General features: G+C 36.3%; 1 protein-coding gene across 3 annotated transcripts; it reads left to right on the forward strand.

The window, feature by feature from the left end:
• The first annotated feature begins 1,886 nt into the window (after positions 1–1,886).
• LOC131707094 (uncharacterized) lies at positions 1,887–21,858 on the forward strand. 3 transcript variants are annotated; one of them, XM_059009229.1, is made up of 19 exons: positions 1,887–2,021; positions 5,532–5,816; positions 6,129–6,419; positions 7,367–7,438; positions 7,960–8,016; positions 9,392–9,448; positions 11,789–11,845; positions 12,943–13,032; positions 13,919–13,975; positions 14,292–14,354; positions 15,279–15,341; positions 15,828–15,887; positions 16,974–17,036; positions 17,363–17,419; positions 17,997–18,059; positions 19,390–19,452; positions 19,693–19,755; positions 20,178–20,240; positions 21,201–21,853. In XM_059009229.1, the coding sequence occupies exons 1-19, from the start codon at positions 1,946–1,948 to the stop codon at positions 21,209–21,211; spliced, it is 1,611 nt and encodes a 536-aa protein (XP_058865212.1). In that variant the 5' UTR covers positions 1,887–1,945; the 3' UTR covers positions 21,212–21,853. The 3 variants fall into 3 exon arrangements, with proteins under 3 accessions (XP_058865212.1, XP_058865214.1, XP_058865213.1); XM_059009231.1 differs by lacking the exon at positions 20,178–20,240 and having other exon boundaries at positions 21,201–21,858; XM_059009230.1 differs by lacking the exon at positions 17,363–17,419.
• Positions 21,859–24,610: the final 2,752 nt, after the last annotated feature.

Below are 24,610 nucleotides of genomic sequence, written 5' to 3' on the forward strand. Positions count from 1 at the left end.
TTATAATTCAGCCCCGGTTTGATAATGTAAAAACATAAACAATGCTGTTTCGTCTTTGTGTGGTGGTGTAGATGTCCTTGAAAAACAGAGGTTGTGCATGACTATCAGTTTCTAGATAAACCACAAAAAAGGGAAGTCTTTTTCTCCTAAATTATTTATCAACGTAGCGAGTTACAAAGTGAGAAAATGAGAAAGGGGAAGGTAATAGTGAGTGAACACATAACAGCTCTAAAATTAAATGGAAATGTACCAATAAGAGACATGCTGATGGTACTGGAAACAGCACACTCACTAATCCCAGAAGTCAGGCAGCAATCATTACTAATGTTGGTTATTTCTTTTAGGTGTCAAAGGCTATATTATCTCCACCACAAATATCTGTTTTGTTATAGAACAGGCATTTGTTTGTACTCATAGTCGTTTTATGCAATCAAAACAATAATTCTCACTAAAGCTGAATAATATACTAAAATCTGGTGATGAACCTCAACACCTGATAGAGATAATGTTCACAGTGATTCTGGGACAGATTATTATTATTACAATTATTTGTTTATTTAGCAGACGCCTTTATCCAAGGCGACTTACAGAGACTAGGGTGTGTGAACTATGCATCAGCTGCAGAGTCACTTACAATTACGTCTCACCCGAAAGACGGAGCACAAGGAGGTTAAGTGATTTGCTCAGGGTCACACAGTGAGTCAGTGGCTGAGGTGGGATTTGAACCGGGGACCTCCTGGTTACAAGCCCTGTTCTTTAACCACTGGACCAAACAGCCTCCTATGGTAAAATAATGAAAAATTCAGTCCATTTTTCATGTAATTTACCACCTGAAATTAATATTTTTAAAAGTCTGAGGCAGCGGTAAGACAAATGACAATACCTAGAGTTTCACACATCGGATTAACACAAACGTGGCACTAGGGCATTCGGCAAGAGCTATGTATTTATTTAATATGTCACAATGTGGGGCAGTATGATCATGTGACATCATCAGATGTCAAAGGTCACCTAGAGTCATGTTTTGAGCTGTTTTGGGACCTTTTGAGTTTAAATGTCTCAAACATGTGTGCAGAAGTGTTTTAAAAGGTGCATACTATGCCTCAGATTATGTGTCAGTTTTTTTACCAAATAGATTTGATCTGTATGTGTCCCTTTTTGACAGCGATGTGTATGGTTTATCGAACATTCTGTGAAAATGTCAACCCATGTGCCAGATTTAGCTCATGTGGAACATATCTTTGAACTATTTAAACTCAAAACTAACTATTTTTTTTTTTTGTACCACAGCTTTCTGCGTTGTCCAGACAAGTCATAACATGTGTGGCTATAAATACCCCGTCAACCGCCCCCATTTATTTTAATTGCGTAGTTATTCTCAGTTTGTTTGGAATGTCACCCTCTTCATTTTCAGGGTCTTCAAGAAGCTAATCAGTGTATCAAAACTAATAGTTTTGTTCTCAGCTAACAATTTGGATAACAAATTATCTTAAATGGACTGATAATGTTTTCTGTTTGTTGGGTAAATAAATACAGCAAAAATTCCTTAAATGTAATTTTCCATTAAAAACTGAAATAATGTACATCATATTCAATAGTACTTCATACCAGTCATGTAAAGTCTATTTCTGACATCACAATAAACAGAACCTTGCACAGTATATTCACACACATTGTACATATAGATTATATCATTAACCACAGTACTTGCTTTGCCTTTGCAAATGGTTCTTTTCTTTGCACTTCAAAAAAAACTGCCCGATGTATATTCTGTAGCGATAAATGTGCAACACCCTGGAGGTTGTTCCTCACGGTTTCTTTCTCAGTACAGCATTTTCACCACGCAGCTCTGGTGTGACTTTGGTTTATAGAGAGGGTGGGTGTTGTTATATGTGTCACTCATAAATGAGAAGTGATCAGATTAAGCAGAGCAGTTGAACCAAAAATGAAGCAACAGGCTTGGAACCCTGGAGCCCTTCTCGTTGTAATTCTGCTTGGGGCAGTGTCCTTCACATTGAGTGGTAAGAGCTTCTTTATCAGGCTTTGACAGAACTAGGGGACACCTGCATTTTTATTTATGTGTCCCAATTCATCTAACAGCATGAACTTTTCAACTCAAAGTTAGTGACTCATGTGCTACTAATTTGTCAATAAGATAAGATTATTTTTTATATAGATGTTACAGAAATTATTATTATTATTATTATTGTTGTTGTTGTTGTTGTTAATAATAATAATAATAATAATAATAATAATAATAATAATAATAATAATAATAATAATATACAGAAAACAAAGATACAGATAGCATACCTGCCAACTATATACCTTTAGGTCATAGACTATGGCATTACTACCACGGTCCTATGGCTTTTTCAGCTGGTCCCGTGGCATTTTCAGTTGTATGGTGTATGTCGGTACTAATTAATGTGTTGCCCAAGTAGGCTACCTTAGTAACGTTTAAGGAATCCTAGGTATCAAAATAAACATGTGTATGATTAATGCAAACAGTGTTATTTTGTTACTTGCCTTGTGTTAGAAAGCCATGTGTTTTGTTCAGAACAATAGATGAGCTTCATTTACACATTCAGCAACAATTTCCATTTACTTTTACAGAAAGTCAATGGTAGCTAACAAGCAATATGATATGATATATGTAATGTATTATAGTTTATTAGTTATTAGAGCTACGATTTGCGGTAAGTTTAACAGTTTCCTCAGTTTCTGTAATTGTCATCCTGTATAATCCACAGTGGAAATGTTTGTAATTTTTGGGATATTTCTTTTGTAACTCTTGCAGGAAGCTGATGAACCCAACATTTGTCTCTTTGAAGAATTGATTAATTGAACCAACAGGTTTTTTGTTTTTGTTTCTCATTTATTTGAATGACAGTCCTCATAAAACAATTGGTGCCGTGTGCATTATTGCGCTGGCGTGTCACCTTATCATTTTTTTTTTAAATAAACTTAATAAATACATGTTGACAAACAGACACTGGGTATAATTGCAACAGGTGCTGATGAAGTCATGGATGCTACTTTTTGCTATGTTTTTAATTTTTTTTTATATATATACTGGCTGGCAGTAATTTGCTTCATTATCTCGGCATCTTGCTAGTATCTTTTTAGGAGTCTAGCCAATGGAAAAAAACAGCAAACAGTAAAACCCTGTGCTGAATTTCATGAGGTTTCTAAACCTCAAGCCACTTGTATGCTCACTTCTTCTTATTTGGTTTAAGAATCTTTCCAGAGCTACTTCTTAATAGTCTGTGGCTGTTAAGCAAACATTGCTTATGTGCAAAGTTATGAAAAAAATAAAAAATAAAAATACAAAATATATTTACTGTACCCATTAGATAGTGGAGGCTGTCATATTCTCTTGACAAAGAGAGCATTTGCAATGGCATGAAGTTACTGTGTGACATACAGGCATACAGATGAACAGCCTCCATATATATAATATATTCAATCATTTGTGCTAAAATAGGACGTGATCAAGTTGCATCAGAATTAGACAAGCAGTTCTGTAGATGGATGCAAAATACAAAAGTGTGATTAAAGAAAGATGCAAACTTGTTCATTTTTTTAAATATACACAAATAACCATATATAAATAAATGTATTACTGGGTACTTTAATTGTAAATCTACCTGTTTGTTTTTACTATAATGTCAGTGCATGTTTAATGTATAGTAAATACAAATGCATTTTAACTGCTACGGGTTTTTGTAATATGAATGATATATTCCAAATATATTTCTCAATCTCTATTTATTATATGTATTTAGAATGCAGAGAAAGGGAGGACTTTAATATAACATATTATAATATAATATGACATCAATAACATGAATGTCCTTTTTAAACACAGATGTGGTAATCTGTCTATTTTGACCAGCAGCCTGTGGGTATGTATGTGTCTTTCAAAATGCAGACATGTGCTAGCTATGAGAAACCACAACTCATTTTACATAGGATGTTAGCAGTTTTAGGGTTTAACGGAAACTTTCAATGCACTAACTCACCTATTATCTACTTAGGTTTACTTGCAATGGCTAACATATAAAAGCAATATACTTTACTGTATATAACACTGTCTGAATATATATATATATATATATATATATATATATATATATATATATATATATATATATATATATATATATATATATATGCTATATATGGTCTAGTATATCAAGACATTTTCAATATTACAAAATATGTTACTTCTAAGAATTGATTGAAAATAAATTATTAAATGCATGGGCTAAGCAACGCATATTAACAATACATGAGTGAGTTTAGTGGTTATAAAAAGTTAGAATCAGTGGCTCTGGCTGCAGCTGTGTATGATGGCAGCACACAGGTGCCTCAATGTGTGGCAGGGTCTGTTTTGTGGCGTGGATTACAAAAATATCCACTGTCTAGAAGCTAGGTTAAAACCACTGATCATTTCACCCAGGCCTCCACTGGTGAAAGGCAGTGGGACTGGTGTATCAGCCCATTGTCTGTACGTCTGAGCCAACGAGTTTCCTAAATAGGAAACCAGCCCTCCAAAACGGTGAAAGACTGGCTCGCAAACTAACCCTAGTTCATAGGGTGTTCCCGTTTTAATGAAAAAGGGGAAGTAACTAATTTACTTATTTTCCACTGAGGATGGCAGTCTTCCAAACGCATCATCATATTAAAAAACTACCCATGTGCATTTTAGAAAGTCAATGATGAACAAGGGTAATGTGTGCATTTGGATTTGGTATTGCTGTAGTTTGGAACATCCATCCTTACTGGGGGGTAGGGTGACATATACATTTAATAGGACAGAATCTAGACTTTTTATTTTTAAAATGTTCCCAGTGTTTTAGATCCCACTACTTCATCTGGCAAGCTATTCCATGCACTTATAATTCTCTGTGTACCTTCCGTGCTAAACTTACTTTTACTCAGCTTCCATTTATGGTCCTCTTGTTCTTCTCTCTGTGCTAAATTTGAAGTCGTATCTTGGGGTACTTTATATATAGCCTTTATTATTTCAATCAAGTCCCCTCTTTCCCTTCTTTTTTCTGGGATAAAGATATTTAATTAGTTTAAACTTCCCTCGTAGCTCATGTCATTAAGTCCTGGATTAGCCTAGATGCCCTTCTCTGTACCTTCTCTAGTGCAATTATGTCTTTTTTTGTAGTGAGGTGACCAAAACTGGATAAAGTATTCTAAGTGAGGTCTAGTTAGGGCATTGCATAATCTAAGTATCCCTAGACCTGCATTACACACTTTTTGAGATATAGCCTAATATTCTATTTCCCTTTATAATTGCCTCACCTCATTGGCGAGATCATTTTAACTCCGAAATCTTTAAGTTTACTTAAGCATCGTGCGTCACTGCATATTTGTAAAATGTTCATATTATATCATTTCAGGTCAGTAATGAACCGGAAGTTGATTATTTGATGCCTTGCAGTACAAAAGCACTGAGTCATATCATATTGTGTTATTGTAATAATCTTCATCAAAGAGTATGTTTGTTTCCACAGATCCCTTCATATCAGAAGTGTCAAAGGGAGCGTCGGCTACCCTGTACTGTAATGAATCACTTCCTGTAGGATCACAGGCCCAGTGGACAAGGAGAGCGGTCAGTGGGGATAAACGTGTGATTGTGACCAGACAGGAGGATGGAAGAGTTGTTAAAGAAATAAAAGATCTACAGAATCGGTTTCAAATAGATGACCGCTTTAACATTCGTATTGAGAAAGTTCCGCCAGAAGACCTTGGAACCTATGAGTGTGGAGGACGTGAAACAAGTTTAATAGTACTGGCAGGTGAGTTGTGTGTCTGTTTATATTGCTTATTTTTCATTTTCCCTTGGTAAGAGAGCTGCCTCATAATTGTATATCCAGTTCCAGCTTCTCTATATAGCTCCATGGTAACAATGTAATTATCAATTAAAGAATAAAGAATAATTGATTAAACGTGATTATAGAATAAGAAAAATGAGCAACAAAAATATATAGATACTGTGTATAGCCTGAACAAAGTTTCTTTCTTTCTTTCTTTCTTTCTTTCTTTCAGAACCCTAAATGTGTCTTTAGTTGTTCATTTTAAAATCCCTATAACATATTTTGCTTCCACAGATCCCGCCAGTCACACAGTGTCAGAGGGAGAGTCAGTAACCCTGCACTGTGGTGACTCGGCAGTTCTAGCAGGGGCAGGGAGTGTCAGGTGGAAGCAGGTTAATGGAGGCACTGATCATCCTATTCTGTACAAAGATCCAGCAGGAAAAACTGTAACACAAGTAAATGATCCAGACCATCGATATGAACTTAGACCAGACTCATCCCTTTACATAAGGAAAGTAAAATCAGCAGACTCTGGGAGATATGAATGCAATGGGATCCATGTGGCTGATTTAAAGGTGCTGACTGGTGAGTGGTTTGTCTTTGTCCTCCTAAGTAGATTTACCATGATTTAAAACTGACAATAATATCTGAATGAATCTTTGCTGGTTGTATATAATAATAAATGTGTACCACAGTTTTTGAACTTCAGAATCATGCTGTTACAGCACTTTCTGGCATGATGCATTTGTATTTATTGTCAACCCTTTGTCCTGCAAACAGTAAAGTTAGAGAATTGAAACACAAACACAAACGTGGTGATCTTGTATGTTCTGCTTGCTTTTTCAGTTTCAAATAACCTATGATACCACTGCGAAGATTCATTGTGATACATTGGTCTGTGTCTAAGTAGTTTTCAAATATGGATATTTCCTTTCACTGAGTTTCATTGCTATGTCAGAACTTTGTGTTTTGCAGTGTGTCTAGCTGGGGTGTGTGTATGTGAGTGTCAGTGTGTGTGTGAGTAAGGCTGATCTATTTAGATCAGTGAGCTGAGGTATCTATTTTGTGGTCTGATGTTCAGGTGTACGTGACTTGAGTGGATTGAAGTTTATATCTTTATCCACATCTGATTTCGTTTCACTTTTCTATCTTTACCTTTCAAAACACAGACATAATGTTAGACTTGTAGTGCTACATTCAATATCATAACAGTCATGACATTAATAATAGTCATGACATTAGTAATATGTGTGTGTGTGTGTGTGTGTGTGTGTGTGTGTGTGTGTGTGTGTGTGTGTGTGTGTGTATTAAATATGTGATTGGCTGTGAGCACTGAGATCTGCTATTGAGCTCCAGTCCTCCTGAATCAGTGCATTGATTGGGCATTTCAAACTGGGAAGAAAACAGGGGCAAACATCTGATTGGGAAAATCCAGCGAGACCATGACCTTTTACATGTGGCCAACACGCTCTGTGCTAAACTCTCTTGAACAAATACATCTGACATTAAAGTTTAAAATCTTTACTTTACAGCTACTTCAACAACAACTGCAGCAAAAACAATAAAACTAACAGAAACTACACTGAGTAGTGAATCAACCACAAGTAAGTACAGATCTGATCACTCCATTGCCACTTCAAATCACTACTAATTTATACTAATAAAATCACAAGTACCAATTAACAAGCATTCCTGCTTTTTGTAGAGGGTGTGATTGAGAGAGATACAGTACACAGCCTGGCCTTTTTTTACCTGTCTACTCTGGCAGGCCAAATGAACGCTGTAGTTTACTCCACCCAGCAATGCTATACTTGTACCCTGATGACAGTGGCTACTTTCAAGACAATACAAATGGTTTGAGAAGCAAGAACTACAGGAATGTTCCATGACCACCACAGTCCATAGCTCTCAATCTAACTGAGCATGCTTGGGTTGAACTTGAACGACAAATACCATGTCATGTCAAGGCTGTGATCAGGGAAAATGGTGGAAAATAGTGGCACAACCAGATAGGTAAAGGTCCTAATAAAATGGCCAGGCAGTGTATGCTTTGCCTTTGTGCGCCAGTGTTTCTTTGCCTTTGCCCTTGCTTTCCTCATTCAAGTTTCAAACCTTTACTTTACAGCTACTTCCAAAGCAACAGCAGTCTCAACTACGCAATCAAACAAAATATCATCCACAGGTAAGTACAGATCAGACTATTGCATTGTCACTGTGCAGTCTGAATTAGTACACTGCAGCTTAAATGTTTGCCAACACTATTCCATATAAATCTATAGTAGTGTCTGTTTTGTTCAACAGAGGACTACACTGGAGGCTAAGAAAAATCCTAACATGTTTCTACAATTTTCAATAAATATGAATAGATTTCTGTAGGATTTAGTGAGGTATGGATTTCTATGAATGACTATACATGTTTTTAGTTTCTATAGATTTCTTTAGGTTTCTATATACACCCACCCCCCGTTAAGTCGCATTCAGATATATCGCGGTCATGGGGTTGGCTCCCCATTTTTACTGTCTAACTGCGCATGCCTTAGCTGCAATATACATAGGCACTTAGAATTACTGTTCGTTTTATTTCGTACTGCACATCACAAGCAACAATATTCAAAACAATTAAAAACAAAGCATTAATATCGTACTGTTATCATATACACATGTATTGCACAATAACACAAAGTAAATTAAATATCTACTTGCTGAAGCGATTTTTATTTTAGCCAACGAGGTGTTCACGTATGGCAGCAATGCACTAGCAAAAGTGACAAGGCAGTGACGTCAGCTCCCCAGCAAAAAGCCTCTTATGTTGGGAATGGATTCTTTCAATGCAGTGAGTTTGTGCATTCGAGAAAGGAGAGGAAGACTTGTGAAATTAATTGGATTTAAGTTGATGAGAAGCAATTACCCTCTGCTGTACGAATTATAACTGTGTGCTGCTTTTTATACAAAAAATGAGAACAAGCGGGTTGTGTAGAGGATTTATACTGGACCCTGACGCCCCTGATAAAACGAGGGAGTGGTTGTACAGTATTTGTTAGCCTATTTGTTTTTCTGTGGGTCTCTCGCTCTATCACGGCTCTTGATATATAGCGGATTTATATCGGACCCCGACACCCGCGATCTATCGAGTTTGTGGTGTATTTAAAAAATATATAAATATCTACTGATAAAATATATAAATATCAATACATTTCTATATATTTTTTGTATGCAATACATAACTTGCACTAAGCATGTTGTTTGTTTCTACCAAATTCTCAATAATAAACTTACATTCTACTGAAAAATAAACAGACTTAAGCTGCTAAATACGTATCTGTATAGTAATTTATGGGAAAAAAATGATTACACAGTGTGTTTGTGTAGGTGTTCTTATTTTAAAATCCCTTCAATAATAAGTCCAGGTGTGTTAAGCCCACAAAGACTTAAATCACTAAATCTGTATGCAAATCAGGTAAATGGAAACTTAGCACTAACAATCTTTATTGCAATTGAATGAGGAGTTCTCAATCTACATGCCAACCTTGCCAAACTTTCAGATATTTTCTTCACAGCTCCTTCAAAACAAACAACAGTCCTGACCATGCCTCCAAAGAAAGAAACAGCTACAAGTAAGTTGAGATCATATCGCACTTGTCAGTCTGAAAAGAGCACACTACCACTTAGACGTTTTGAACAATTCATTGATTAAATACTGTGTGTGTGGGGGTGGGGGTGGGGGGGGAATACAATGTAAAATATCACAACACCAATTGTCCAAACCACTGAAAACTTACAGATGATCCTGAAAGAACAATAGGCTTTGCCTTCAGTCTTTACTGCAGAGAGCTTCCTGGCTGAACATAAACATGAGAAGCATTCCATAAACTGGGGGAGAATCTGTGGAAAATTGAGGTGTGCAGGAAGGGGTGTTATGGTAGCACTCTCTGGTGTTAGTATAGCATAGAGACACTTTGAGACAGAGGTCCTGGATATTAAAGATTTCTCTCTCTTTCCATGAAGAGTAGGAGTGTTAATTTCTGGAGTCATGGATACATTCCATTACAGGTCAGTACAATACAATACTGGCCTGGCTAAGCTAAATTCCCAAAAGAAGACTTAAATGACCCCAACTCCTTTAAACAGGGGCAGGGCATCACTTTAATGGAGATGTTGCATGCCATTGCTTTCCTGCTGCTTCAATCATAATCTTACTTTGCAGTATCTGTGGCAGCAACATTGGTTATTAGAATTATTTGAAACTAACCGTTACATTGAGTATTGTGATAATAATCGTAGTTTTGATTACAAGTGACCCACATCATCCCCCCCCCCTCTCTTTACCTCCTCAGCACCCCCTAGTGTGCAAGGGTACAATTGCAACTGTGCATTGTTTCATGAAAATCTTCATTCCAAATAACCTTTTTGTTTTATGTTTTTGTAGAAGTTTTTCCTTTGTCAACTACCGCTTGCCTTCTTGCAAGAATATTGTTGTTGTTTTTTTATTGTCTCTCCAATGTAAATTGTAATTATTCATTTTGTTTACATTAAAATGCTGTTTTTTAGTAAGGCTGCATTACACCCATACATAAACACACCGTGATTGTGATGTGATTGTTCAGTAAATTCCGGTTTTTGAACTTCAGAACCATGTTGTTACAGCACTTTCTGGCATGATGCATTTGTATTTATTGTCAACCCTTTGTCCTACAAACAGTAAAGTTAAAGCAAGTGCGTCCTCCAGGAAATGGAATTGTGGAATTCAAACACAAACGTGGTGATCTCATATGGTTTGCTTGCTTTTTCAGTTTCAAATATGGTGATACCACTGCAAAGATTCATTGTGATACATTGGTCTCTGTTTAAGTAGTTTTCAAATATGGATATTTCCTTTCACTGAGTTTCATTGCTATGTCAGAACTTTGTGTTTTGCAGTGTGTGTAGCTGGGGTGTGTGTTTGTGTGTGTGTGTGTGTGTGTGTGTGCGTGTGTGTGTGCGTGTGTGTGTGTGTGTGTGTGTGTGTGTGTGAGTAAGGCTGATCTATTTAGATCAGTGAGCTGAGGTATCTATTTTGTGGTCTGGTATTCAGGTGTATGTGACTTGAGTGGACTGAAGTTTATATCTTTATCCACATCTAATTTCGTTTCACTTTTCTATCTTTACCTTTCAAAACACAGACATAATGTTAGACTTGTAGTGCTACATTCAATATCGTAACAGTCATGACATTAGTAATAGGTGTGTGTGTGTGTGTGTGTGTGTGTGTGTGTGTGTGTGTGTGTGTGTGTGTGTGTGTGTGTGTATTAAAGATGCGATTGGCTGTGAGCACTGAGATCTGCCATTGATCTCCAGTCCTCCTGAATCAGTGCATTGATTGGGAATTTCAAAACTGGGAAGAAAACAAGGGCAAACATCTGATTGGGAAAATCCAGCTAGACCATGACTTTTTACCTTTCACCACCATGCTCTGTGCTATACTCTCTTGAACAAACACATCTGACATTAAAGTTTAAAATCTTTACTTTACAGCTACTTCAACAACAACTACTGCACATCAAATCACTACTAATTTACACTAATAAAATCACAAGTAACAATTACCAAGCATTCCCTCTTACACGGGTGATAGATTTAGCTCTGCATCAGGGTTTGGTGCAGCTGTGTTCTTGATTAGGTTTATAATGCTATTATCCAAAGTTAATAACCAACAGCTGGTAAGTTTTAACATGGGATCATTCTTTACAGAATCATTTTGTATTGTACACCTTCTTTTAGAATGTATTCTCTTTTTGTTTCCCTATTGTTTTGAACACCACAGTGACCTCTGCCGTAAGTTAAAGACACTGTCACTTATTATAAGATATGTAAAGTACTGGCTCACATTTTAGGGCCCACCTACTTTTTGTCCCATAATTCTTGATGTGGCAATAATCATGGCTGTTGACCATAGTGATCGAATGTTTACTTTACAGCTACTTCAAGAACAACTGTAACAAAAACAACACATATATTGAATGAATCAACCACAGGTAAGTACAGCTCTGATCACTCCATTGCCACTTCAAATCACTACTAATTTATACTAATAAAATCACACGTAACAATTAACAAGCATTCCTGCTTACACGGGTGATAGACTTAGTCTCTGTTTGTGTTGGTGCTGCACTATTGAGATGCACCTGTGCTGGCCCTGCCCGCGAGCACAAAGGGAATAAACCAAACTAAAAAAAAAAAAAACACAAAAAATATTTGTAGCTACTTGATAAAGAAAAAAACCCCAACAGATTATGAATAACAAACGGAACGAAAGATCTGATCCCTCCATTGCAACTGTGCAGTCTTCAATGAGCACATTACCACTTGAAAGCTTGAGAAATTCAATTCATTCACATATAGGGTCGTATTTTTAAGCTGTACAGCACAAGTAATTTAAAGATTAATTTTTAAACGAATGAAACTTGGCTGTTTGTTAAATTAAACCAAACACCATACAGAAGTGAGAATTCTAATGTGTTACCTTGAAGAAACCCTAGCCTGCAACAAAACCATGCCATTGCACAAACAGCACATATTTGCATTTCTTGGAAGTAGGGCAGTGTATATTAAAAATATAATCCAATATATATATATATATATATATATATATATATATATATATATATATATATATATATATATATATATTCAAATACATTTACAGTATTTTCCCGTATTTCAGTATATTATATAATTTTTTCTTATGGGTTGAAATTTATCAATATGTTTGTCTTTAGACAAATTTTGCTTTGTTTACATGGAGGAGGAGAGAGTCCACTCCACAGGATAACATTTTTGAGAAGAAAAAAATTGGTTTAAAAAGTGTATCTGAAATTTGAAGGAATACGGTACCACTTAAACCGGCTTCCCAAACCTGGTTCTGGGACTCCACTCTCTTCTGGTTTTCATTCCAACTGAGCTCTCAATTAATTCACTACATCCTTAATGTAACTAATAATTTGCTTCATTTGACCATTTTTAAAATCATATGGGAAGTGTAATAACAACTCTGAATGAACAACTCTGTCCTTTTATGTGTGGTTTTATTTATTTTATTTTATTTTATTTTATTTTTTTTTTGCAATTTTAGTTATACACTATGTAATCTATCCAGTTGCATTTGCGGTTGTCTTCATTCTTGGACTACTTGTATGCCGGAGAATAAGATCTTGGAGGAAAGGTACGCTTTCTTGAACTGTGGTCTAAATACCAAGCCTCTAAGACTAATATGTAATGCATTTCAACACCAGAGGCCTGGGTACAGATCTGGGGGACCGGTGCTGCAAACGCAATGTGTTTTTATTTACTAGCCTCTGATGCTTTATCACCTGAGCAGGGTTCAAACCTGGATTCTCAGGTCACAATTAAAATGTGGTCATTGTCTTTACTCTGCACAGTAGAAAGTTGCATAATCCACATTATATATCAAATGCCACTATACAAGTTAGTAAAATAATTCAGACTCTTTTCTACAGAGAAGCCCAAGACTAAATGCAGGGCTGCAAATCGACATTTTTACTAAAAAAAGAAATGTGCTAAATGATCAAACCCTGCCCTAATCAAGCACCCCCCTCCCCCCTATTCAATTAGTTTTTGAGGATTATTATTTGTTTATTTATCAGACACCTTTATCCAAGGCGACTTACAAAGACTAGGGTGTGTGAACTATGCATCAGCTGCAGAGTCACTTACAATTACGTCTCACCCGAAAAACGGAGCACAAGGAGGTTAAGTGACTTGCTCAGGGTTATACAATGAGCCACTGGACAACACAGCCTCATATAATTGGTCTGGACTAGTCACATGACCCACCGTGGGTCATGTGACAAGTTCAGACCAATGATGGTTGCTAAAATAATAATGTAATGTGTCTACTGGTGCTACCCTGGCACGCCATAGCGTGAAATTGAAATGGCAGACAGGGTAAGGACTGAGGCAATCTCTTGCCTCTTCACTGCTGCCTGCCAGCTCTGTACCTGTCTGTAGCCAGCTCCATTGTCTCTCACATGTCATGGGCGTTGAATTTAAAAGCACACCTTTTTTATTTTTTACATGTTATTTCCCAGGTTTTGAAGGTGACACAGATTACGCATTGGTGCAGCTACCAAAACCAGCTGATAACGGTACAGTACTGAAAATCATTGTTTTCTTAATGCTTTTCATGTTTCTAAACGCAGATAGGGGTAATTATCACTAATACTAACATCAACGTTTGAGATTGATCTAATAACGAAGGGCACTTGCATTGAATATAAAGTAATTATTGTGTAGTTACTTAGTAAATACATGGGTACTTACACATCATTACAATGCATTATGCATAGTTACAATGTACTTAACATGTAAATCTTTTTGCACTGATATATGTAAGAACTGAATATTTTTAAAAAAGGATTCTTTTACCTGAATCAGATTTCTAAACACAGTTTCTTCTTGCAGATGCTGAGAACCAACAGGAACCTGACTATGCAGTTGTGATGGAACCAAAAATATCTGAAAATGGTCCATCTTGTCTTTTTATTTAGTGTGGGGGGGTGGGGGGGGGGGGTACAGCTATGGCCAAAAGTTTTGCATCACCCTATAGAACTAATTTTACTTCATAAAGTCGACTGAAACCTGCTGAATAATGTTACATTAACATATTTAATTACATACTGCTTTGTAGTTTTCCATGTACTTAACAAAAAAAAAAAAACTGACGACAAGTGAAAAATGTGACATTTTGAAACATCCAGTAGATTTTTGCAATATCATTTTGTAGTTTCTTTGATTACATGATCTTAAATAAAAAGATCTAAATTATGTTCATATAGTTTTTTTTTTAAAAGATATCTTAATCCTAAAATTCTAGGTGATGCAAAACTTTTGGCCATAGCTGTACAATTCTAATATACTTTACCTTAGTAAATCATTGCCAAAGGGAACCTGCAAATCGCTCACACAGAGTTCAAAATGATTCATCTTCATTCTTCAAGCGTGCACTAGCTGAAGCACATGAAACCATGAGGCAATAATTAAACAATCTGTAATTATAGGATCCTTTTACACCGCAGGCTTTAATTACATACAAAGAATGCACAAGATAGCACCTTAACAATAAGAGTTAGCCCTCTGACACATATAAAAATACATTTCAATCTCAGTTTTTGAATTTCAACTTTCAGCACATCCCATATCCCATATGAAAGATTAAAAAGCAAGCAAAGTTTTCTGAAATACAGTTGCGAGTGCAGTAAATAGATTTTAAAACATTCCTTTTACACCACAGACTGTCTATTTCAAAGCAGTTACAAAGCCTTAGCGAGACAACGGGAATTGCTGAACTAATAAAATAAACAGAAGGACTTTATATAAATGCAGCCATGTGAGATTTCGAGATCTCTGAAACAGCATCTAAGACGATCATTTTGTTTTTTACACTTCCAGAAAATCAGGAAAATAAGGACTCTGACTATGCCCTTATCCAGGAACCAAAAGTCGCTGAACAAAGTAAGTTGACTGACAAATTGAAAAATTTCAAAATCTAACATGAAATAATACTGTACTACTATTATGGCTTCCGGTAGACTTTTTTCGCGATATCATTTTGTAGTTCCTTTGACATGATGTTAAATAAAAGATCTAAATTACGTTAATATATTTTTAATTAATTCTCAATCCTAAAATTCTAGTTGATGCAAAACCTTTTGCCATAGCTGTAGATTTAACATCATACTTGATAGGAAATGTGGCTCTAATATCTGTGGTGCCTGATTATCGCTGAATACTCTTGTGTTGTGTCTAACCTGTAAGCAAAGAAAGTCAGGTCTGTCATACAAAGAGTCAAATGGTAATCACTCTAATATTTCAAGCTCTGCCAACATTATCCCTAGGGCACATTTAAAGCAGTGTGAACCAAGGTTGTAACGTTAATTTTCTTCCCTTGTATTAACAATTGCAACATTATCACAGCCCACCCTTCTGTTTTGTTTTCAGATTGCCCGGCTAATATAGACTCGGATTATGCAGTTGTGGACCTAAACACAGATGAAAAAAGTAAGTATTCTTTTCATTTTAAATAATTTGGTTTAATATACTCCAGAAAGTATCAAACTAGGTTCTTGCACAGCAACCAAAAGCAATGGTTTTGCTTTTTTTTTAATTCCAAGCTCAAGAATGTAGTTTCTGAACCATCTTTCAATTATAAAGAACTTTAGAAAATGTCACACTGGGAGGATTATAACTACAGTAAAACATGTACTGTCAACCACTATTCAATTACAAACGGTATGGCTAATGTCTTCACAGGATGTCTTTCCACATATGAAAACAGCATACAGTATTCATTAATTTTTCTAAGAAAAGGAGCATGTGACATTCTGTGGCCACAAGAGGGCGCTACAGCATTACATGCCGTGCAGTACCTTATATGATAGCATAAATACTGTATTGTATTTTGTCGTTTACCCTTAATTAATATCCCTGCTGTTGCTTATCACATTTCGAACCAAATATGACTGGTTACATTTTGGAATCCCTTGAGGTTATATGAATTACTGTTTGACTTCTTAAGTCTTTTAATAGAATCATCTGTTGTTCATTATAACGTGGACAGCATTCTTGTGCTGTTCATTTCAAGTGGAGATGTGATATTGCAGCCAACTATAGACAGCAGTGCACTGGAGGGTTGTGTGGTTTGTATATCCCAGTGCACACCTTGTCATGGCTTATTGCTTAAGCATGAAGGGTTCCTTATAGAGCCTAAATACAGCAAGGGTCAGAGAGGAGGACTGGCACAATCACATGGTTCTTTATAGAGAGCACTCTGGAAGAAGAACAGCTACAGACTCCTGCATAACATTGCAGTTTACACTTTCTCTAAGGTTTTACCTCTTCTTTAGCTTCAGTGGCATTCTCCCCACTTCTCTTATGATCTCAGCCTCATCGAATCTTAGTTAAAGCCTTATAAGGCTGAGTTATGTGTGCTGAAGCATTTCCTGGCTTGCTTTTGTGGGTGCACTCTTAACACGTTTTATTGTAAGGTGTTTCTCTTTTGTTAATGAATGGCTCTACAAGCTGAACCCACACTGTTATTTGAATGTAATTTGTTGGAATAAATAATGTTGTATGCCACACTTTCAGAAGCACCAGACAGTAAGGACTCTGACTATTCTCTTGCACAGGCACCAAAAGTTGCTGTCCAAGGTGAGTTGCTGTTTTTCATGTCTGACCATTAGGAAGAGGGCTTCCTGTAAAAACTAAATTCAATTTACATAACTGTTGTGCTAGCTGTGACCACAAGAGGGAGTTGAGACCTCCCTAAAGACGGAAAATGTCTACCGGAAGCCATAATAACAGTAGTTTTTAGATTTCAAAGAGTCAGTTTTTCTTTAAATATATGGAAAAACTACAAAGCGGTACTTAATTCAATATGATAACGTGACGTTAGTTAATTCTATAGGGTGATGCAAAACGTTTGGCCATGTGGCACATGCTCAGTCTCAGATCAATGAAATTGTTCTATTTTTCAGTATTTGACGGCAGTACCGACTACGCAGTTGTTCAGAAACCAAAAGCAAATGAAAAAAGTGAGTTTACTTTCTTACATTTTTTAGTTAATAAAATTAAACAAAACTGTGACAAAAGTTTAGACTATAAATGTCTTGGCTGTTTATATCCTTTCGTTTAATATTGCCTCCACCCGCAAATTGATGACAATCTCTGTGTGTATAGTATACTGTTTTATGCACATATTAGACAAACTTGCATAGGTCTGAATCTGTGAATTGTCACTAAGAATAGTTCATTATATAGGCATGGGAGGGTGTAGGATTAAGTTAAAGAAGGTGAGGTAAATAGGAGAATGAAATAAAGTAAACCGTGTCAATTGTATAGCTAAGAGAAAGGTTACATTTTAAGGTGTGTACTTTTGGTGATTACTGAAGTGTGTAATCTCCACTAATCTGACACTTGACCTGAGTCTGAGCTGGCTATTTCAAAGCAGTTACAGAGCCTTAGAGAGGCAACAGGAATTGCAGTTTAGTGCTGCACTAAACAATCCAATAACGTTATATAAATGCAGCCATGTGAGATTTCATTTGAATGTACAACACCCGAAACAGCATCTTTTCTAAGATGATCATTTTGTTTTTTTTACACTTCCAGAAACTCCGACTCCAAAGGACTCTGACTATTCCCTTATCCAGGAACTGGAAGTTTCTGAACAAAGTAAGCTGACTTAAAGACTGGCTGGCATTCCTTCACTGTTTCAATTCTTTAGACATCTGTGGACATTTCTATTGACATGCATTTCAATTGGTGGCCAATATTATTAAGTATTATTGAAACATGTATATGGGCCATGTTCACAAAGCCCTTTCCACAGCTATATATAAAAAAAAATGCTGATAAATAACTTGCAAGAAACAACTAAGGCACGTATGCAAGCTCTTAAATTAACTCCTGAGTAATTATATTTATAACATCTTTGTAACGTCTGTTTTTATTATTTTAGAAAACAAATGGCATTAACTTTGCATGGTGGTAAATGCTTTGTGATATGGCACATTCACTATGCCCACATAACATCTAAGTATGTACAGTATGGCATACAATAATGTTAACATATTGTGAATGCATCATACAATTCTTATCAGATATATTTCTGTGTCTGTGTGATAATTATGTGTCAGTTGTAAACCGCGGTGCAGTCCTAAATCTGAAGGTACTGGAATGCCACTAAATTTTCTTAAACAAGAATTTTTATACAAATAGGTGATTGTGAACGTGTGCGTGGCAGTGCGTTGGTGTAGGGGTGATGCGGGTTCTCCAAACGGACAAACACAGAGTTCAAAGTTCAAGCTCTTTTATTTTTACTTGTTCTGGTCAGCTTGACCGGTTTAAATAATAATGCTGGCTCTACCCAACTGTGGGTATTGCCAGCGTCAAAACCAAGGGGTTGCAGTCCTGAAATAATAATAACGAACACAGACACAAGACACAAACACAGATACGTCTCCGGACAGTGCGTGCTGTCAGTGCAGGTGCGGTGCTGGAAACAGTGGTGCTGGTGTGTGTTCAGGTGCAGTGCAGTCTGGGTTTATTTCTGGCATAAATCGGCAGCTCCCAGATCCGTATTTAGCCTTCTGGAGAAGACAAACACACACAGTTAGAACACAAAGCAACACTTCACTCACGTTTGAACAGTCCTCGCATCACGCCCCCCCCTAAGCCCCGGCCTCTCTGATAGCTAGTTCAATCACGTCTCCTCCATCTTGTCAGAATGCTTACGTGACTGTGTGTGTCAGTGGCTTCGTTTGTGTTTGGGTCCACAGTCATAGTCAATGCACGGTTGCTGTCGTCTTTCTCAGCATTTTCAGTCTTCTTAAAGAGGTAGTTTGTAATAGAAGAAGTTCTTAATGCTCTTTTTATTGCATTTGGTGGACTACTGACTCAGACAGTTGTGCAGGAGATTTGTTATTTAGCTTGCCTGTTTTGCGAGTTCAGGCTTGACTACACCACTGGTTTTAATTTAATTTAACTTATTTTGAATTTTCAGAGTCAGAGGACAGCAAAGATTCCGACTATGCAGTTGTTCAGAAACCAAAAGTAGACAAGCAAAGTAAGTGTCTTTCTTTCTTCCGTTAGGTCTGTTCAACTTAACTTGCACATAATGTGAAGTCACAAAGCATGTCTGAGCTGGTCTATTTCAAAGCAGTTTGAGAGACAGCCTTCAAGAGGCAACTTTCATTTACTGGTGACCTGAAAACTGTAATAAACATGTATATGTACGATTTAATTAATATGCAATCCCCAGAAAGGCTCCATCTTTTCTAATAGTGTATAATTTTGTGTTTTTCAGAAGCTCTGGATAATAAGGACTCTGACTATTCCCTTGTGCAGGCACCAAAAGACGCTGAACAAAGTAAGTATTATTATTATTATTATTATTATTATTATTATTATTATTATTATTATTATTATTATTAAATAATAATAATAATAATAATAATAATAATAATAATAATAATAATAATAATAATAATAATAATAATTTAACGGATATTAAATTCATTGAAATGTACCGTACCAGTCATAAGTCTGATCCCACCACCAAAAATAATTTTAACTGCTCAATTGTAAAGAAATCCAATGTTTCTCATTGTACAACACTACAAACTACACATCTCCTGAAATAAATGCACCTTTAACGTCCTAGATTGTTATGCAAAACAGTCCTTTGGTATTAATAAAAAAGATACATTAAAACGACCATATTTACATAGCTATCTACCTTTTATTGGCTGTTCATCTTTTAGTGTTTAACTTTGTATTTTACACTTCCAGAAGCTCCAGATCATAAAGACTCAGATTATTTCCTTGTGCAGGCACCGAAAGGCACAGAACAGAGTAAGCTGACTCTCTTCTACGTTTGCCATGTCCACGTTACATCTAATCATGCTTGAAATACCTGTACAGTTCGTAAGAAGCCAAAAATACTGTAGGTCAGCAAATTAAGATTGATAACACTTTACATTAAGTGTCTCTAATTGTTCTGTAGTTAGAGTAGTTACATAGCAAATACATGTGTACTTACATGTAATTGCAATGTTATTATGCATTGCTACAATGTACTTAACATGTACATCTTTTTACATGATATATGTAAGTACACAATTGTATCAGAAAAGAGTTAGGATTAGGTTTAGAGTTTGGGTTAGTGGGGTTAGGGTTAGGTTTAGAGTTCGGGTTCGAGTTAAGGTTAGGTTTAGGGATAGGATTAGGGTTATATCATGCAAAAAGTGTACACATTTTAACTATAACATTGTAATGGTGTAAGTACACATGTATTTACTAAGTAACTACTATGTAAATACACAGTAATTAGAGATATTTAATATAAAATGTTACTGTAAGCTTTTGGGTAACTTCCATGGTTTTCTGTTCCATGTAATTATATCAGGTGAAAAAAAAAGTTTTTTATTCACAAGGTGATTTCCATCTTATTGCACAGCAGTATGAGAATGATTCAATATAAGATGGGTATTCATGCTGTAAGAAAACAATAACATGACAGGGTATTCAAATATGGTTGAAGAAAAGTACAGTTAAACAGCCCAGGCTTGCAGAATTTGTACCACCTTTGAACAACCTGGAGTGTGTTATTGCACTTATAAAATGGCACCCAACGCCAGACCAATCCCTCCACTGGTTGTCAAGGGAACCAGATAAAGTGGTTCTGAAAGTTTCAAGCTGTGCTGGTATAGTGACATATTCACGCAGGTTGGAATGCTTGTTAGCCAATGAGATTGCTCCCTCTATTCTTGCCATTTTATAACCTAAAGTACTAACTTCTTTTCTGAATTCCAGAGGAAAACTGAATGAAGAATTGCACCAGGAAACGGAGTCCCTAGAAGACTGCCTATAACTAATTTCCGTTATTATTACTCACATATTTGAATGCAGATTTTAAGGATTGTGTTTCTTTCATTAATTATAATAAGTTTGCGTATCATAAAACCATTTTTCAGCTATTTTAAAATGGTTAAAGTGTTCTAATTTATTACAGTTTGACCTAAGAATCGTTTTTAAAAAAAAAAAAAAAAAAGTTATTGTAAATAGATCTTGTAATAAATATATTTTTGGAACATTGCTCAACACTTTTTTGTTTGATCCTCAAGGACAACCTTTGTATGCACATTTTGAATTTTGTGAGCTTTTGCAGTGTCAGTGCAGAAAACATGCTACATATTAAAAATATACAAACAAAGCGTGTCTTTCATTTCTTTTTAGATTTGTTTTTGGTGCTTGTGAATGAGCTGTTCATGCATTGAAGGGGCTATGGTAGTGGCTACAAACAGCCGTGTTGGTGTTGGTATAGTGCCGTATTGTACATGGGGTTATGCTGACTGCTGGAACCTGTATCAGGGGTTTTGATGGTTATTAGTGCTGGTATGCAAACTACTTGTGTAGGGTTTTAAAAAGGGTATTTGGAGCTCAACCTCAGCATTGAGGAAGGCTGCTTGAGGTCAAAACACCATAATCAATGAAAATAAAAATAAATAGATGAAGAAATTCTGACATTCATTTTTGTATGAGTGTGTCCATCCCAAACGCTAACAGAGTGTGTCTCAGTAAATAGTGAATGATAACACCACAGGCTTCGGCTCAATTTCAACAAAACTTTATTGACATTACTGAACAGACAACAAGTAAACACCATAGTACATTCTGACTATTTTCCCCTCTTACACAAACCTCCACGGAATTCTCACGACTCCCTCAGACCACTCACAAACTCAAGTATGCATGTATAATAATATACTATCATTTCTATACTCACCTGGGGGCCAGTAACATACAGAAATAAACAGCGCTTTTACCTTTCAGCTCCCATATTGACTCGCTTTTGTTAGTAGTCTGAGATAAATCAATGTTTTTTTTTACTTCTAGCTCATCCCTAACATATAGAGCTATACCTCCGCCTCGCCTATCTAGTCAATCTTTTCTGAATCGTTTATAACCCTGTATATGGAATTATTTTCCATCTTCAGGACTAAGCCAGGTTTCTGTAATCCTAACACTGTCACACTTTTCAGTTGACACGTGTGCTTAGTTTAAATCCTATCACAGCCATATTAGGTCAGAAGCTATGCATAGTTTTAATTTGTGGTTTAAACTACGATAAAGATACAGAAATAGCTGCTGCTTCTTAGAAAACCAGGTCACCCTTTGAACTGATTGCATTTTCTTCATCTTCAGCATAGATTACTGCAATAGCCCGTCAGCTGCGTACTGTACAAGGAAATGAGTAACACAATAGATTGCTGTATCATTCACCTCCAACAAGTGTTGAGACAGACACATACAGACATGCAGACATGCAGACTAACTGGGGGTGGACCATTCCTCCCACTACTCAGACCCCTTGCTTCCTTGTTCAAGTATTCCTGAACAGATCTTTCTCCCATCTTCAGTTATAATTTGAAAGAACCAGCTGTCCATTGAGTGCAGTGATACTCCAAACCCTTCAACGTTGCATCAGTTTTGGCAGCCAGCATTGCAGAAACACATTTATTCTTTAAGGTAAAATAAACCTATTTCCCACCCAGTTTTCCTGCATTGGTTGTAAACAGGTCATATTTGGAGTGGCGCTGCACATGGGGCAGTATGCTTATAGACTTTTGTATGTGTTTGAAAATGATTGGGATGATTGTCTAAATAGTGTTGTTTCGTATAAAACCACACAGGAACTGAAAAATAACACCATCTGCTTTACAGGAAACCTGTACTTTGTGTGGCTCTTCTGTTGGCCTATTTCACATTTTTGTGTAAAGGAATGTCCATGCCAGCTGAATCTATTTTTTTATACCAATGGAGAGACACCACTGTGTTGTTTTTTTTCCAACAACAAAACAACACCTATCTCCGTTTGGAGATCTGCCTTCACTCTTCCCCCTTTATCTATCTCATCTACTGGGTATCTAAGCTACCTACCAGTTTTTAACTTGTTACACCCTATCCTTTGACACCATCCAACTTCTCATTTTTCCTCAAAGTCTAACCGCCACCACCATAAGCCTCCCCCAGATCGACCCTGAACAAAGGAAACAGTTTCCTTTCATTGTCGTCCAGTCCAGCCACTTACAAAACTAACACCTCTTAAACACCTGTAGCCGTGCTGGTTTACATTTCAATTAAACCCTACGCACTCCTGGACCTTGTAGTTTCTTTGGTGGCTGCCATTTTTGTAGGCCGAATTAACTACAACTCCCGCATTGTCTCTTGGGAGGTGTAGTCTTTCCCTGCTCAATCTGGTACTGTATACTGTAATATGCTATGACCCACATATTTGCCATTTGTGAACAGCCCACGTCTATGGTCACATTATGCAACGTGTTACTGCTGTTTTTTTTATGGTGGGGTGGTTCACATCAGTATTTAGGTCTTCGTTGTTTAAAAGGTTTTTTTCTAATTTTATAACTAAGGAGCAGATTCAATCTAAAATTGTGTTGGAGCTCTGCTATATAGCCAAAATAATACTTAGGAGATAATTATTATAAAAGGTTATATGTATGTGTAAAATAGACAATTATATTGTGTTGTGTTTTACTGTTGTCAGGACCAGGGTTTAATCTGTAAACAAAAAGGTACTGGATCTTATACACCTAATGTCCTGACCTTGGGGTACAACAAAAACACATTTTATTTTATTATTATTATTATTATTATTATTATTATTATTATTATTATTATTATTATTATTTCTTAGCAGACACCCTTATCCAGGGCGACTTACAATTGTAAACAAATACAGTTCAAGTGTTACAATACAAGTATTACAATAAGAGCAAGAATACAAGTAATAAAATAAGATCAAGTGTAGCAGCTGTTAATATTACAATCTCCGTACACAATTATAAAGAGTTCAAATCTGAGTGAACCGAGCAAGTTCGCTGGAAACGTGAGGATTTATAATTCAGCCCCGGTTTGATAATGTAAAAACATAAACAATGCTGTTTCGTCTTTGTGTGGTCTTGTAGATGTCCTTGAAAAACAGAGGTTGTGCATGACTATTCAATTTTTAGATAAACCACAAAAAAGGGAAGTCTGTTTCTCCTAAATTATTTATCAGCGTAGCGAGTTACAAAGTGAGAAAATGAGAAAGGGGAAGGTAACAGTGAGTGAACACATAACAGCTATAAAATTACATGGAAATGTACCAATAAGAGACATGCCGATGATACTGGAAACAGCACACTCCTAATCCCAGAATTCAG

Source organism: Acipenser ruthenus, chromosome 38 (assembly GCF_902713425.1).
Source record: "Acipenser ruthenus chromosome 38, fAciRut3.2 maternal haplotype, whole genome shotgun sequence".
Classification (NCBI taxonomy): domain Eukaryota; kingdom Metazoa; phylum Chordata; class Actinopteri; order Acipenseriformes; family Acipenseridae; genus Acipenser; species Acipenser ruthenus.

What these genes read in the sequence shown, in the direction of transcription:
- LOC131707094 (XM_059009229.1), top strand. Translation starts at nt 1,946, where the DNA reads ATGAAGCAACAGGCTTGGAACCCTGGAGCCCTTCTCGTTGTAATTCTG. An exon ending in TGATTTAAAGGTGCTGACTG is followed by an intron (nt 6,420 to 7,366) that starts GTGAGTGGTTTG and finishes TTTACTTTACAG; the next exon opens with CTACTTCAACAACAACTGCA. An exon ending in ACCAAAAGACGCTGAACAAA is followed by an intron (nt 19,756 to 20,177) that starts GTAAGTATTATT and finishes TTACACTTCCAG; the next exon opens with AAGCTCCAGATCATAAAGAC.